General features: G+C 52.3%; 2 protein-coding genes across 3 annotated transcripts; both read left to right on the top strand.

Annotated features, from left to right (window-relative positions):
• The first annotated feature begins 1,950 nt into the window (after window positions 1-1,950).
• LOC128786278 (acrosin-like) lies at window positions 1,951-4,374 on the top strand. The gene is made up of 5 exons (XM_053939456.1): window positions 1,951-2,100; window positions 2,380-2,622; window positions 2,925-3,190; window positions 3,391-3,536; window positions 4,012-4,374. Exons 1-5 carry the CDS (start codon window positions 2,030-2,032, stop codon window positions 4,195-4,197), a joined length of 912 nt encoding a protein of 303 aa, XP_053795431.1. The 5' UTR covers window positions 1,951-2,029; the 3' UTR covers window positions 4,198-4,374.
• A 4,962-nt stretch (window positions 4,375-9,336) lies between these two features.
• LOC128786277 (acrosin-like) lies at window positions 9,337-12,517 on the top strand. 2 transcript variants are annotated; one of them, XM_053939455.1, is made up of 7 exons: window positions 9,494-9,514; window positions 9,727-9,776; window positions 9,941-10,010; window positions 10,216-10,458; window positions 10,771-11,036; window positions 11,297-11,442; window positions 11,918-12,517. In XM_053939455.1, exons 4-7 carry the CDS (start codon window positions 10,298-10,300, stop codon window positions 12,335-12,337), a joined length of 993 nt encoding a protein of 330 aa, XP_053795430.1. In that variant the 5' UTR covers window positions 9,494-9,514; window positions 9,727-9,776; window positions 9,941-10,010; window positions 10,216-10,297; the 3' UTR covers window positions 12,338-12,517. The 2 variants fall into 2 exon arrangements, with proteins under 2 accessions (XP_053795429.1, XP_053795430.1); XM_053939454.1 differs by lacking the exons at window positions 9,727-9,776; window positions 9,941-10,010 and having other exon boundaries at window positions 9,337-9,514.
• The last annotated feature ends 1,303 nt before the right edge of the window (window positions 12,518-13,820 follow it).

The raw sequence follows: 13,820 nt of genomic DNA, 5'->3' as shown, positions 1-13,820 counted from the left end.
CAACATACATGGATAAGCACACATGCCTAGGTGCCACGAAGCCACTACTGAACCAGGCAGCATGATAACCATTGACTGTTGTACCCAGTACAGTCTTTCAGGCAAGAATGTTATTTTTTTTTATTTTTCACTTTCTCTTGCCCCCTTAAGTTGGGCAACAAGTTTTGTCTTATTTTGAGTCAATTTAAAAGAGAACCATCTGGGTTATGTCCTTTAGACTTGCAAAAATCCTTTTCCACCAGTAAGGAATGAATATTAATAAATGAAAGTGAAAAAAACCCAACAAATCTCGAATATTTTTTGTTAACAAACCAAATGCCAACAGGCAGGAAAAAATAAAAAGTAAATAACTTGTAATATCAAAGTTAGACCTTACCACCCCACCAGAACAAAAGGAGACCAAAAATGCTGGAGAATACCCATTCCTGGTACATGATAAAAGATGGCATCAACTTCTCCCCCTTTGGAAAGCAGGAGCCTCATGGAGCAGACAAAGGCCCAGCAGTAGATGAAGGTCTCGTGGCTCATCTGACACCAACCTCCTCCCCTCGGCAAAGAACAGCAGAATGGTCATGGCAGGTGAAATAGCTGGGCTGGAGCCATTTGGTGTGTTCTTTCCACAGCTTGGCACAGCCTCAGAGTGGTTTGGGTCAGAGCAGGTAAGTTCCGCTCCTGCTGGTGTGATGTCCCTGGTCTCAGACAAGCAGCTGCTCAATTTGCCTCAAGGCAGGCCAAAAATCACCACGGCAGCTTCTCCAAGACAAGGAAATGAAAAACCTTTGCCTAGGCAAAAACCAAGCCAGCCATGATAAAATCACACCACACAGAGCCCTGAAAAACCTGCTTTAAAAAAACACCCACGCGAAACAAAAACACTCGGTCCCCCCTGCCTCATACACTCAAGGCCCTGGGGTTGAGGGGGTCTTAAAGATAGAGTAACAATTTCCGGAAAGAGAACAGAGGATATCTGAATACACTGTCATAATAAATCACTCCAAGGCACTGAGACACAGGTATAGGTTACCTAGAGCAGTGTGGAATCCTGCTTTTCCCACAGTCAGGGGCAGCACAGAAGACACAGAAACCAACTTCAGAAATTAGCGTAACTTACTGAAATTCAAAACTGCAAAGAATTGCAAAAGGATAAGCTAAGCAATGCATCTAATCATTACTATAAATGACTGCCTACAGTGATGAAGAAAGATACACCACTACTTACCCTAATACTTTACCATTGTTCAGGTCTGCCCATTCAACTGGGGAAATTATTGTCACAATACTGGGGAAACACTCCTTGCAAATAGGAAATTCTGCAGATGCAGTCTCCTACAGGCAACGAGGCTTCTGACTGCACTGGGAGAGGGCCCTTTTTTATAATGTTGAATAAACAAGCTACCATAAACATTCTACAGCAGGAATGTCTGGTTTTATTCTCCTACTGGGATGCTCCCAAGGCCATGGAGGGCTTCAGGAGGAACCAAGTGAGTGGTCTGTGACCCTACGCCCAAAATAAGGCCAGATGTGGCCTTGTCTGGCTTCTAAATAGGGAAAGGTAAATCCATGTTTTGCCAGTGAGCAGATACTGATAACATTTGGTTAGAAGGCCAATCTAGAGATCAACTTTTGGTCAAGACCTGTTGTTGCTGCCTTAGTAAGGGCCTGTTGATCAGGACTTAGTACTTCAATACCTCATCCCTCAAAGTGTTCAAGGACAGCTTCTGAGCCAGGCTCTGAGCAGCCTTCTCCAATACAAGTTACCCTCCGTGCCCAAGGCAAGGGGTCAGAACAAGATGATTTCCAAAGTCCCTTCCACCCTAAACTATTACATGGCTCCTCAAGTAGATGTTGCCCCTCTCCCAGTGGGATCCATTACACAGATCCCCACAGAGCCCAGAACATGGAACCCACCCCTCTGTGACATCAGCCCCAGGACACCACAGGCAGCGTGGCCGCTGCAGGCACTGCGGCTGCGGCTGTGCTGCTGCACGGAGCTCTCAGTGCTTGCAGCTGACACGTGCCTCTGGCAGCCATGAATTGGCTCGGCCTCCTCGTCCTGCTGACCGTGGCAGGGCTGGCACAGAGCATCCAGTACACTTGCGGGTGAGTGGTGCCAGGCCCTGGGAGGGAGCCACGGCAACACTTGCGACATTCCCTGGAGGGGACCTGCCTGTCCCCCATGGCCTGGCCACAGCTTCACACCCACCATGGGAAGCCTCAGTTCCTTGCCAGCAGCCAGGTGCTGGCACGGACAGACACACACCCCATGGGCTTCCCTGGTCTGCAGTGCGTGCAAGTCCTTGTGGGGAGGGCAGAGGGCTGAGCTTCAGCCTGAGCCACAGCAGGCCATGAAGCAGCATGGAAATGACTTTCTGCTTGCAGAGGGAGCTGTGGGCTCCGAGCCCCACCACCTGTCAACAACCCCATGACTTATTCCTACGGCGACGTGGCTTATGACTATGGCATAACACGCATCGTGGGTGGCATGGGTGCCGCGGAAGCAGAATGGCCCTGGATCGTCAGCATCCAGCACCCCTGGGTACCAGGCCTGGGACACTGGTGTGGAGGGTCCCTCATCACTGCAGATTGGGTCCTCACAGCAGCCCACTGCTTTGACAAGATCAGGTAAGGAGGAGCAGGGAATGGGGACATCCCCACAACACCAGCAGGTGCCCTGTCAGCAGCTCCACCAGCAAATCCCGTCCCCTTTCCTCTCAGGCAGCCAGGCTGCCACAGTGCTCAGGAGAAGCCTGGGCTTGTGCCAAGGCTTCCTAACAGCCTCCAGCTTGACATTCCCCCAGCCTAAGGCATGCAAGGGCACTCACACCTGCCAGAGCACTGCTCCCTCTCTGCCTTGCCAAGCAGAGATCTGGCAACTGCTGGGCTGCTGTGACTCCCTCTCAGCCCTCCCTCCATCTCCTTTGCAGTAACATCAGCATGCTGTACGTGGTGATTGGTGCCACACAGTTGACTCAGCCAGGCCCTGGGGCACAAGTGCGCAGCGTCAAGAAGGTGGTGATACACAGCAACTACAAGCCTAGCGACTACAGCTACGACATTGCCCTGATGCAACTGGACCGTCCAGTCCTGTGCAGCTCCTACATCCAGCTGGCCTGTGTGGCTGACCCCACCCTAAGAGTCTCAGAGCTCATCAACTGCTGGATTGCTGGCTGGGGTGTCACTACTGCAAGAAGTGAGTACCAAGAGCAATGTCTGGGCCAGCTCAGCACACTGGGGAGAGGGTTTGGGTTTCCCTAGAGCAGAGGCCAAAGCCAGGCTACAGGACGTACACCTCTGCAGAGACGGGTCTGGCCCTAGGGAAAAGGATTCTCCAGACAGGGAAGGAGAACTGCCATGGTGCTGCCAGGGGCTTATTCCTTTCCCTGCTCACAGATCTAGATTCAGCTGATCACCTTCAGCAGGCCAAGGTCCAGCTCATCGATGTCCAGCTCTGCAACAGCAGTGACTGGTACTCTGGGAAAATCCACCCCTACAACTTGTGTGCTGGTTACCCACAGGGCAACATTGACTCCTGCAAGGTAGGAGCGTACCATGAGCCACTCAGCCCCCAGCAGCACCGGCATCCCGGGCAGCACCACCCCAACACAGCCCAGGGCCTGCTTTGCCCGGCCACTCAGTCACCCTCCCAGCCCCTTTTCCCCCCCAGCTCTTGTGGGGGCTTCCCACACACTCCCCATCCACATCTGCCTGCCCAGGCCTCCCCTTGTGCCAAAAGCCCAGAAAGCCCAGCTAATGATCCTGGTAGCCCAGAGGTCCAGGTGCTAAATGTCCATCCTCTGCACATCCAGGAGCCCTGTGCAGAGACAACAGAGAGAGCCCTACCCTACAAGAACCCAAGTCATTCATAGCCAAGCTTCTGGAGGCTCCAGCCCCTGAGCAGAGCTTTCCTCTGCCCAGAATACAGCTCTGGCAGGGGCTGTGGGATAGAAGGAGACAGCCCCAGTGCTGGCAGGTGCCCCCAACACCACCTTAATCCTCTGTGCTCTGCTGCAGGGTGACAGCGGTGGTCCTCTCATGTGCCAGGACAACAACGCTGACTACTGGTGGGTCATTGGACTAACCAGCTTTGGAACAGGCTGTGCCAGAGCAATGAGGCCTGGAGTCTACATCTCCACTCAGGACTTCTTTGACTGGATCGATTACAACATGCGTATAAACACAGTTAAAAGTGCTCCTTGAGCAGCAGGACAGGCAGGATGCACGGCAGGCTGCAGTGCACCATAACCATTTCCTGCTGATCCAAAGGCAGCCTCAGGGTCAAAACCCTGCTCTGTCCTGACCACTCTCATCTCCTCTGTGCACACAGACACTGGAGTTGATTTAGTTGTTGAAATAAAGTTACTTTGGTTCACAGGGGACCATCTTTTCAGTGCAATTCTGAATTCTGGGCAAGACAAGAAGTGCCATGCTCAGCACCTGCCGAATGAGCCTGGGGGCACCAAGGGACAGAGTGGCTCCAAAGAGCTCCAGAGTGCCTGGTCATAGACAAGAGTGCTCTGAGCCACCATGGGCTGGAGGAACCTGGTACATCAAGCCTAGGAAAGGGATAGGAAAAAAGCAGATACCTTGGGGGTGGTGCTCAAAAGTACACGGGCTGCTGATTTAGGGCCTGGTGTGAGCCTGGGCTAAGGGAACACATCTGGGAAACTCCCAAGGGAAACTCTTGGCTCCTGACTGGAGTGCCAGTGCCCTAAGGCAGACCCAGATTTCATGGGCAGCAAAGGGGGATTGATGTGCCAGGTAGTCACACTTCACAGATACTCAAAGGAGGAGCTGGGGTCATTCTGGGGAGAGGAACCTGGCAGGAACAGTAGGAAAGCACACCAGGAATGCCAAGGTGTGTGGGCCAACACCACCTGCAACACCAAGGCTGTTCACAGGCAGGGCCAGCCTGTGAGCCAGGGCGAAGTGATGCCTGGGCTTTTGGCTCCATATTTGGCAGGAGATGAGGGCAGAGAAAGGGACGAGTTGAGGGGCTGTATAAGCCTGGCCAAGGGAGAGAAGGAGCAATCAAAGAGCCAGCTGCACAGACACCAACTGCAGCTTGCTGAGCTTGTTTTCCAGAGTGCTGCACAGAATCACTACAGGATGGGAAAGAACCTTCTTATCTCAACTCACTAATTAACAAATCACCTACAACCTGTACAAATCTGCACCAAAATTTTTGTCCTTTCCATTCAAACTTTGATTCTGTTGGGCCAGGAGACTTGTTGAAGGGTAGACTTGGGGTAGACTGCCATGGGGTCGTCTTGTTGAAGGCAGTTTTCACCTCTCTTTTCCAGGTGAAGGCAAGTGAACATTGACTTTCTTCATCTAATGGAATGCTTCAAAATACCTTGGGCTAAGTGTCACTCCATCTGCTTCTGAATACTCTTCTTGGCTTCAAGTGATGCCTTAAAGGACCTAGAAACAAAACAGCACACCTTCGACATAATGTTAGTATAGGAGGTAATATAAAGGCTGAGCTTCATTGGAGGCCTCCTGTGGCAGATATGGCAAATGTCCACAGAATTCCTCCCCCACATGGGGTGAATACAGTTTTATAAGCTTAGCAAATTAGCGTATTTGACAAAAATCACCAATTAGGACCACAAATTGTGAAGTAATTCCTCCCTCAGTTCAACAGTCTCTAAATCCTCCCTCACTCCCCACCCCTCATCCAGATAGAAATTAAATTTTGTTTATGAAAACACATCTCAAAGAGCTGTTTCCAGCCTTGGTTCCCAAGAAGAACCAAGATAGGATTAGGGGCTTTGTACTCTCCACAGCATGGAGCTCCGAAATACGTTTTGTCTGTCTGCTTAGGGAAAAGGTAGGGAAAAGTACTGGGAAACTAGCCACAGATACAACAACAGGCTACAGAGCTACAAATGTATGTGTAAAGAATACAGAGAATATATAAAAGAAAATAGGCAAAAATGAATCTGGCATCACCAGGCCAATGGAGTCCTGTCTCACAGTGGGTGGCACTCTTCCACCTCTCTTAATCAAGATGTGCTGTGCTGAGAACAACCACCCCACTTCTGTACTGGTCCCTGCCACCTGCATAAGGTTCTTCAAATATTTCCTGATGTCAGAAGCTGCTTGCTCACTAAAGACACTGAGTGAAAGAGTGTTACTCAGGGTTGGGGATAGCCGTTACCCTGTCCAGTGAGCAGACCAGCTTAGAGTTGCCCAATCATCTTGGAACAACCTTATTGCACTGTCTTGGCAAAACTCTGCTGCCCAAACAATTTCTCCCAGTTCTGTGCAACCTCAGCCACGGACATCCCCTTACATAAATCAGGGATATTTCCCATCATATCAAACACTTCAAGGCACGTGAAACCCCTTTTTGCATGCCAAGAAGGGACTTCCACTCCCTTCTGTGTGTGCTCTAGCACCCATTGTGTGGCATAAGGGATACAAGGCTCTCCCTGTGCCTGTCACCAAAAGCTTCAAGCAGAGACCTGAGCTTCTCCACCTCACAACTTATGGGGGCCTCCACAACTCCTCTGTGGCCACCTTAGGCTGATCATGCTGTACATGCCTTCTCCACCCACTACCCATGATTTCACCAAATCTGCACCAAATGTCGCAACAATAGAGCGGCTCAAACCCACCCTTTTATTTTACACAGACTCTGCACATGGAGTTATAACATTCCTCCTCTGTCTCCTTCCCACCCTGACAATTCCAGTAGTTGTATATTTAGAGGAGGGAGGCTCTAGAGGTACTCCTCTACATTCCTATCTGGGCTGCTATAGTGCTGAAGAAACTCCCATATGTGACTATTCCAGAGGCAAGTGTTGCTCCAGTGAGCTGCCAGGTGCCCTGTTCAATTCCCCACCTACGCCACTCTCACCTCGTCAGAGCAGGTGACTGTACCCATTCCACCCTGAGGTCTGTCAGCAGAGTCACAGATGTCTCATTCGATAAAGAGCCACCAGCTCCTGCTGCAGCTGTCAGTATCATCCGGGTTTAAAGGACAGGTGTCTGCCAAGGAAGGCGGGAGCCTCCTTTGGAATGAAAATGTGACCCCCCCCTTCCCTCCAAATTATTCTAAGGTTGAAATTACTGGGTTTTCAGGCAAAGATATGAGAACAGGAATAACAGTTCTGCAACAATGTGTTATTTTTCCCAGCCCCAGGCAGCTCCGGAGTGCCCGGCTCGGGTGCCTCTGCTTCTCAGCAGGACCGGTGCTTGTTGCAATTCCCTGGTGCTTTTGCTGCTGCACACCAGGGTGGGTTGGCCACGTTATGCCATTGGCGAGAGGGAGGAAACAACGAGGCGAAAGAATTGTCCAATTCATCCGCATGGACGGCTGTAAAGCTTTAATGGCCGTGGGAGCTGCAGTAGAAAAGCTACGAACTGCCCCCAACTCCGCGTGGACAAAAACAGCAACAAGACCGGGGAGGCGCCGGATTTTATAGGGGGCAAGACAAGGAGGGCAGAAGCCCACCCGCCCAACGGGGACAGGCTCCATGGCAGTGACGTGGACCACAGCAACCAACGAGAACACAGCATAAAACAGCACAGCTGGGCAGTGGTGCCAGGCTACTGCAAGCAGCAGCTGCAAGCAGCTGGGAGATGGACCCTCTGTGAAGGGGGAAGGAGTCAGGATCGCCTTCCCAGTGAGGTTGGGTGTTGGAAAGATCCCAGTTCAACACCTGCTCTTGTGAGCAGAAGCTCACCCACAGAAAGGAGAAAAGCAGTTTAGGACAGAATTCCACTGTGGCAGCAAATTCACCCCACAGCAGCAAACTGGACCGTTCCCCTCTTGCCCTGAGAGTGAGAGAGAGTGAGGAGCTGAGCTTAGCCCCTCAACCCCAGCCAAAATCTCACAGTATCTGAACACATCCCAAGAGAACCTCACTGCTCAGAGACAGTAGCAAACTGCACCCTTCCCACTCCTCCTTGGCTGTATCTTTTGTCTCTCTTAAGTATATGTTGTTCCCATCTCTTAGGCAACAAATGGGAGAAAATTCCCTAACAGAAAAGGAGGGGGAAAACATCCCAGTCTCCAAGAAGTGTCCGTTCCCCTGGCCTGCTCCCTGTGCCCTCTGTCACGTGAAGGGTGCACAGCCTCTGATCCTGGGCTCCTGCCAGCCAGAGCTCAATCTGCAGCTGGCACAGCTCCCTGCCCCAAATGGGTTCCTCAGCCACTGCCTGCCGTGGGGACTGCACAGCCTCATCCTGCAAGAAGAGGGGCCTAAAGAAAGCAACAGAGAGTTTTCTTACAAGGGCAGGTCCTGACAGGACAAGGGGCAATGGCTTTACAGTGACAGAGGTAGCTTTAGATGAGATCATAGGAAGGAATTCTTGACTGTGAGGAATACGAGGAATTCTTGCTGATATACTGTCATGGGTTACCCAGAGCAGCTGTGGATGCCTGTTTTTCATGTAGGCAGTGTCAGCACAGAAGACACAGACACTGACTTCAGGAATAAATGTAATTTACTATAATTCAAACCTGGAAAGAATTGCAAAAGGATAAGTAAGCAGGACATCAAATCATTAGCAAAGAATTGCAAAAGGATAAACTATGAAATGCATCTAATCATTACTATAAACAACTGCCGACAGTGATGAGGAAAGACACATCACAAGTTACCCTAATCCTTAACATTATCCAGGCCTGCCCATCAACTGGGGGGAAGCCACTGTCACAGTGAAGGATTGGGGAACCACTGACAGCAACTGGGCAACCCTGCAGGTACCTTCCCCTACAGGCAGTGAGGTTACTGACTGTGCTGTGAGAGGTCCCTGTTTTTATACTGTGGAATAAGCAAGATACCAAAACTTCTAGTGCAGTAACAACTGGCTTCATTCTCCTAATGGGATGCTCCCAAGGCCTTGGAAGGCTTCAGGAGGAACCAAGGGAGTTGTTTGTGATCACATACCCACAAACAAGATGAGATAGGGCCTTGTCCAGTCCATAAGTATGGAAAGGTAAATCCATATTTTGCCAGTGAGTGCACATAGATAACATTTGTTTGGAAGATTCATCCAGAGGCTAACTCTTGGTCAAGGCCTGTTGTTCTGGCCTTAGTTAGGGCCTTTTGATCAGGACTTAGTACTTCAATGCCCCATCCCTCAAAATATTCAAGGACAGCTTCTGACCCAGGCTGTGCACACTGTGGACAACTGGGTCTAGTGCAAGCCATCCCTCCCTGCCCATGGTAGCAGGTTGGAGCTACATGATCTTCAAGGTCCATTCCAGCCCAAACTATTCTATTGCTCCTTGATTCGATGCAGCTCCTCCCACCATGGGCCCCATGACACACATCCCCACAGAGCCCAGAACATGGAACCCACCCCTCCATGACATCAGCCCCAGGGCCAAGGGCAGCACAAGCAGCGTGGCCGCTGCAGGCACTGCGGCTGTGGCTGTGCTGCTGCACGGAGCTCTCAGTGCTTGCAGCTGACACGTGCCTCTGGCAGCCATGAATTGGCTCGGCCTCCTCATCCTGCTGATCATGGCTGGGCTGGCACAGAGCATCCAGTACACTTGCAGGTGAGTGGCGCCAGGCCCTGGGAGGGAACCATGGCAACACTTGTGACCTTCCCTGGAGGGGACACCCGCCATGGGGTATGAGCATAGAAGCCCACTGTGATTCCCCTGCATGGCTTGGCCAGGAGGAGCTGGCTAAATAAGAAGGGAGGGGAACAATGGAACTAGCCAGAAAATAAAAAAATTTAATTGTGAAAATAACAAATGTCACACAGGTACAGAGGCTAGGTTCCAAAGACTCCTTGGGCGGGGCAAATGCAACCAGGTAAGGGGCACAATGTCCAATCAGAAAGGTGAACTCAGGATATGACCTTATATGAAAAAGGTCTCGATGAAAGGTGAAGGAAAACAGGAAACTTGACCAAATATAGGAAGGTTCTAAAAGCATACTACTAACTCCCATGACCCCATGTTTCCCACTGTGGCCAGGTCAGGTGTCCCTTCTCGGCATACTGTTTGCCACGGTCTGAGGCCAAAACCTTCTGTAAAAGCATCTGAGGTAAAAACATCACTAGGACAAGATCCCACAATGGGAAGCCTCAGTTCCTTGCCAGCAGCCAGGTGCTGGCACGGACAGACGCACACCCCATGGGCTTCCCTGGCCTGCAGTGCGTGCAAGCCCTGGTGGGGAGGGCAGAGGGCTGAGCTTCAGCCTGAGCCACAGCAGGCCATGAAGCAGCATGGAAATGACTTTCTGCTTGCAGAGGGAGCTGCGGGCTCCGAGCTGTGCCATCTGTCTACCACCCCACAACTAATTACTACAGCGACGCGGCTTATGACTCCAGCATGACACGCATCGTGGGTGGCACAGGTGCCCTGCCAGGGACCTGGCCGTGGATGGTCAGCATCCAGCACCCCTGGATACCAGGCCTGAAGCATCTGTGTGGAGGCTCCCTCATCAGCACACAGTGGGTCCTCACAGCAGCCCACTGCTTCGACGAGGTCACGTAAGGAGGAGCAGGGAATGGGGACATCCCCACAACACCAGCAGGTGCCCTGTCAGCAGCACCACCTGCTACTCCCGTCCCCTTTCCTCTCAGGCAGCCAGGCTGCCACAGTGCTCAGGAGAAGCCTGGGCTTGTGCCGAGGCTTCCTAACAGCCTCCAGCTTGACATTCCCCCAGCCTAAGGCATGTGAGGGCACTCACACCTGCCAGAGCACTGCTCCCTCTCTGCCTTGCCATGCAGAGGTCTGGCAGCTGCTGGGTGGCTATGGCACATGGCTCTGCTCCCTCTCAGCCCTCTCTCCATGCCTTCTAGGGAAATCAGTCTGCTGTATGTGGTGATTGGGGCCACCCAGTTGACTCAGTCCGGCCATGGGGCACAAGTGCACCATGTCAAGCAGGTGCTGATGCACCGGTACTACAACCCTGATGACATGAGCTATGATATTGCCCTGATGGAATTGGACCATCCTGTCCAGTGCAGCCCCTACATCCAGCTGGCCTGTGTGGCTGACCCCACCCTAAGAGTCTCAGAGCTGCAAAACTGCTGGGTGGCTGGCTGGGGTTCCACTGCTGCAAGAGGTGAGTCCCCAAGAGCGACTCCTGGGCCAGCTCAGCAGACTGGAGAGGGTTTGGGTTTCCCCAGACCAGAGGCCAAAGTTGGAATCAGGCTGCAGGACATATCCCTCTGCAGAAATGGGCCTGGCCCAATTCCCAAAGGCAGGCGAGAGCTCCAGTTCCTCTGCAGATGCAAAGCCAAGCCATGGATCCACCTCAACACAGCCATGGGAGGAGAACTGGGAAGGAGCTGTTGAGGGCTCATTCCTTTCTCTTGCTCACAGGTCAAAAATCAAGTGATCACCTTCAGCAGGCCAAGGTCCAGCTCATCAATGTCCAGCTCTGCAACAGCACCTTCTGGTACTCAGGGAAAATCCACACCCACAACTTGTGTGCTGGTTACCCTCAGGGCAACATTGACACCTGCCAGGTAGGAGCGTACCACGAGCCACTCAACCCCCAGCAGCACCGGCATCCCAGGCAGCACTGCCACAACACAGCCCAGGGCCTGCTTTGCCCGGCCACTCAGTCACCCTCCCAGCCCCATCTCCCCCCCGACTCCTGTGGGGGCTTCCCACACACTCCCCGTCCACATCTGCCTGCCCAGGCATCCCCTTGTGCCAAAAGCCCAGAAAACCCAGCTAATGATCCTGGTAGCCCAGAGGTCCAGGTGCCAAACGTCCATCCTCTGCACATCCAGGAGCCCTGTGCAGAGACAACAGAGAGAGCCCTACCCTACAAGAACCCAAGTCATTCACAGCCAAGCTTCTGGAGGCTCCAGCCCCTGAGCAGAGCCTTCCTCTGCCCAGAATACAGCTCTGGCAGGGGCTGTGGGATAGAAGGAGACAGCCCCAGTGCTGGCAGGTGCCCCCAACACCACCTTAATCCTCTGTGCTCTGCTGCAGGGTGACAGCGGTGGTCCTCTCATGTGCCAAGAGAAAAACAGTGACTACTGGTGGGTCATCGGAATAACCAGCTGGGGAAGAGGCTGTGCCAGAGCAAGGCAGCCTGGAATCTACATCTCCACTCAGTACTTCTATGACTGGATCCTATTCCACATGAACCTGAGCCCAGATGGAAGTTCCTCTCCAACATCACGGGCATGTAGTCATTTTTTGATCACTTCACACCCCTGGATTCATTATATTACCACCCCACAACCCTCTCAGAAGCCATGGCCAAGACCAACCCCCTCTCCAAAACCAACTCCAGTACCAACATTAGGCAAAGTAGACTCCTGTCCATTTCCCATCAAGATTCTGGTGGAATTCTTTACTCAAGTGAAGGAACTCCTCCAGCAGACCTTTGGTCAAAACACATCTTGAGCAGCAGGACAGCCATGGTCCAGGGCACACTGCAGTGCACCGCAACCATTTCCTGCTGATCCAAAGGCAGCCTGAGTGTCAAAAACCTTCTCTGTCCTGACCACACTCCTCTTCTGTGTGCACACAGACACCACAGTTGTCTTACCTGAGTGAAGTAAAATTGTCTATGGTCACAGGGAATCATCTTTTTGGTCCAATTTCAACTTCTGGGCAAAGCAAGGACTTCCATGGTTGGCACTTGCAGAATGAGCCTGAGGGCAGACTTGCCAGGCGCAAAAGGACAGAGGGGCTCCAAAGAGCTCCAGAGTGCCTGGTCAGAGAGGAGAACGCTCTGAGTCACTGTGGGCCGGAGGAACCTGGTACATCAAGCCTAGGAAAGGGATAGGAAAAAAGCAGACACCTTGGGGGTGGTGCTCAAATGCACTTGGGCTGCTGATTTAGGGCCTGGTGTGAGCCTGGGCTAAGGGAATACATCTGGGAAACTCCCAAGTGGAGTGCCAGTGCCCTAAGGCAGACCCAGATTTCATGGGCAGCAAAGGGGGATTGATGTGCCACGTGGTCACACTTCACAGATACTCAAAGGAGGACCTGGGGTCATTCTGGGGAGAGGAACCTGGCAGGAACAGTAGGAAAGCACACCAGGAATGCCAAGGTGTGTGGGCCAACACCACCTGCAACACCAAGGCTGTTCACAGGCAGGGCCAGCCTGTGAGCCAGGGCGAAGTGATGCCTGGGCTTTTGGCTCCATATTTGGGAGGAGATGAGGGCAGAGAAAGGGACGAGTTGAGGAAGATGAGGGGCTGTATAAGCCTGGCCAAGGGAGAGAAGGAGCAATCAAAGAGCCAGCTGCACAGACACCAACTGTAGCTTGCTGAGCTTGTTTTCCTGAGTGCTGCACATAACCACCACAGGATGGGAAAGAAACTTTTTTTGCCCTTAATTTCCCACAGCACAATGGCATGGAGAATGGCCTGTGGCTTAGAGCAGGAGCACCCTCCTCTTTCTACAGCATTCAGTTGCTGCATGTCACTGGCCAACCTGGCATGAGGGTGCCACAATGGCCACATTAGATCGAGCCCAGAACAGCAACAGAACTCATTGGCAGCAAGGGCATGGATCCTGCCAGAGGGCAATTCTCTGGCTGATGGCACCACCACAGACTGTGCTGCACCTGCATTTCACTGCACTTCTGCAGGAAGAATGATGCCACTTGGGCACTTTGCTGCTCACCCGCTGTGGCTGTGACTGGATTGGCTCCTGAACCAAGCGCACACACGCTTTCTGAATGAGCCCTGTCCTGTTTTGGGAAGAATCTCGTGGAAAAAAAGGCTGCAGAGTGAAATTCCCCAGGGGCTGCACAGCCTCAAACTGCAAAAAGAAGGGCCTAAAGAAAGCAGCAGAGAGCCTTCTTACAAGGGCTGGTCCTGATAGGACAAGGGGCAGGGGCTTTACAATGACAGAGGGTCACTTCAGCTGAGATCAT

This window comes from Vidua chalybeata, chromosome 3, assembly GCF_026979565.1.
Source record: "Vidua chalybeata isolate OUT-0048 chromosome 3, bVidCha1 merged haplotype, whole genome shotgun sequence".
NCBI classification, from domain to species: domain Eukaryota; kingdom Metazoa; phylum Chordata; class Aves; order Passeriformes; family Viduidae; genus Vidua; species Vidua chalybeata.
This window is presented reverse-complemented; position numbering and strand designations above follow the sequence as displayed.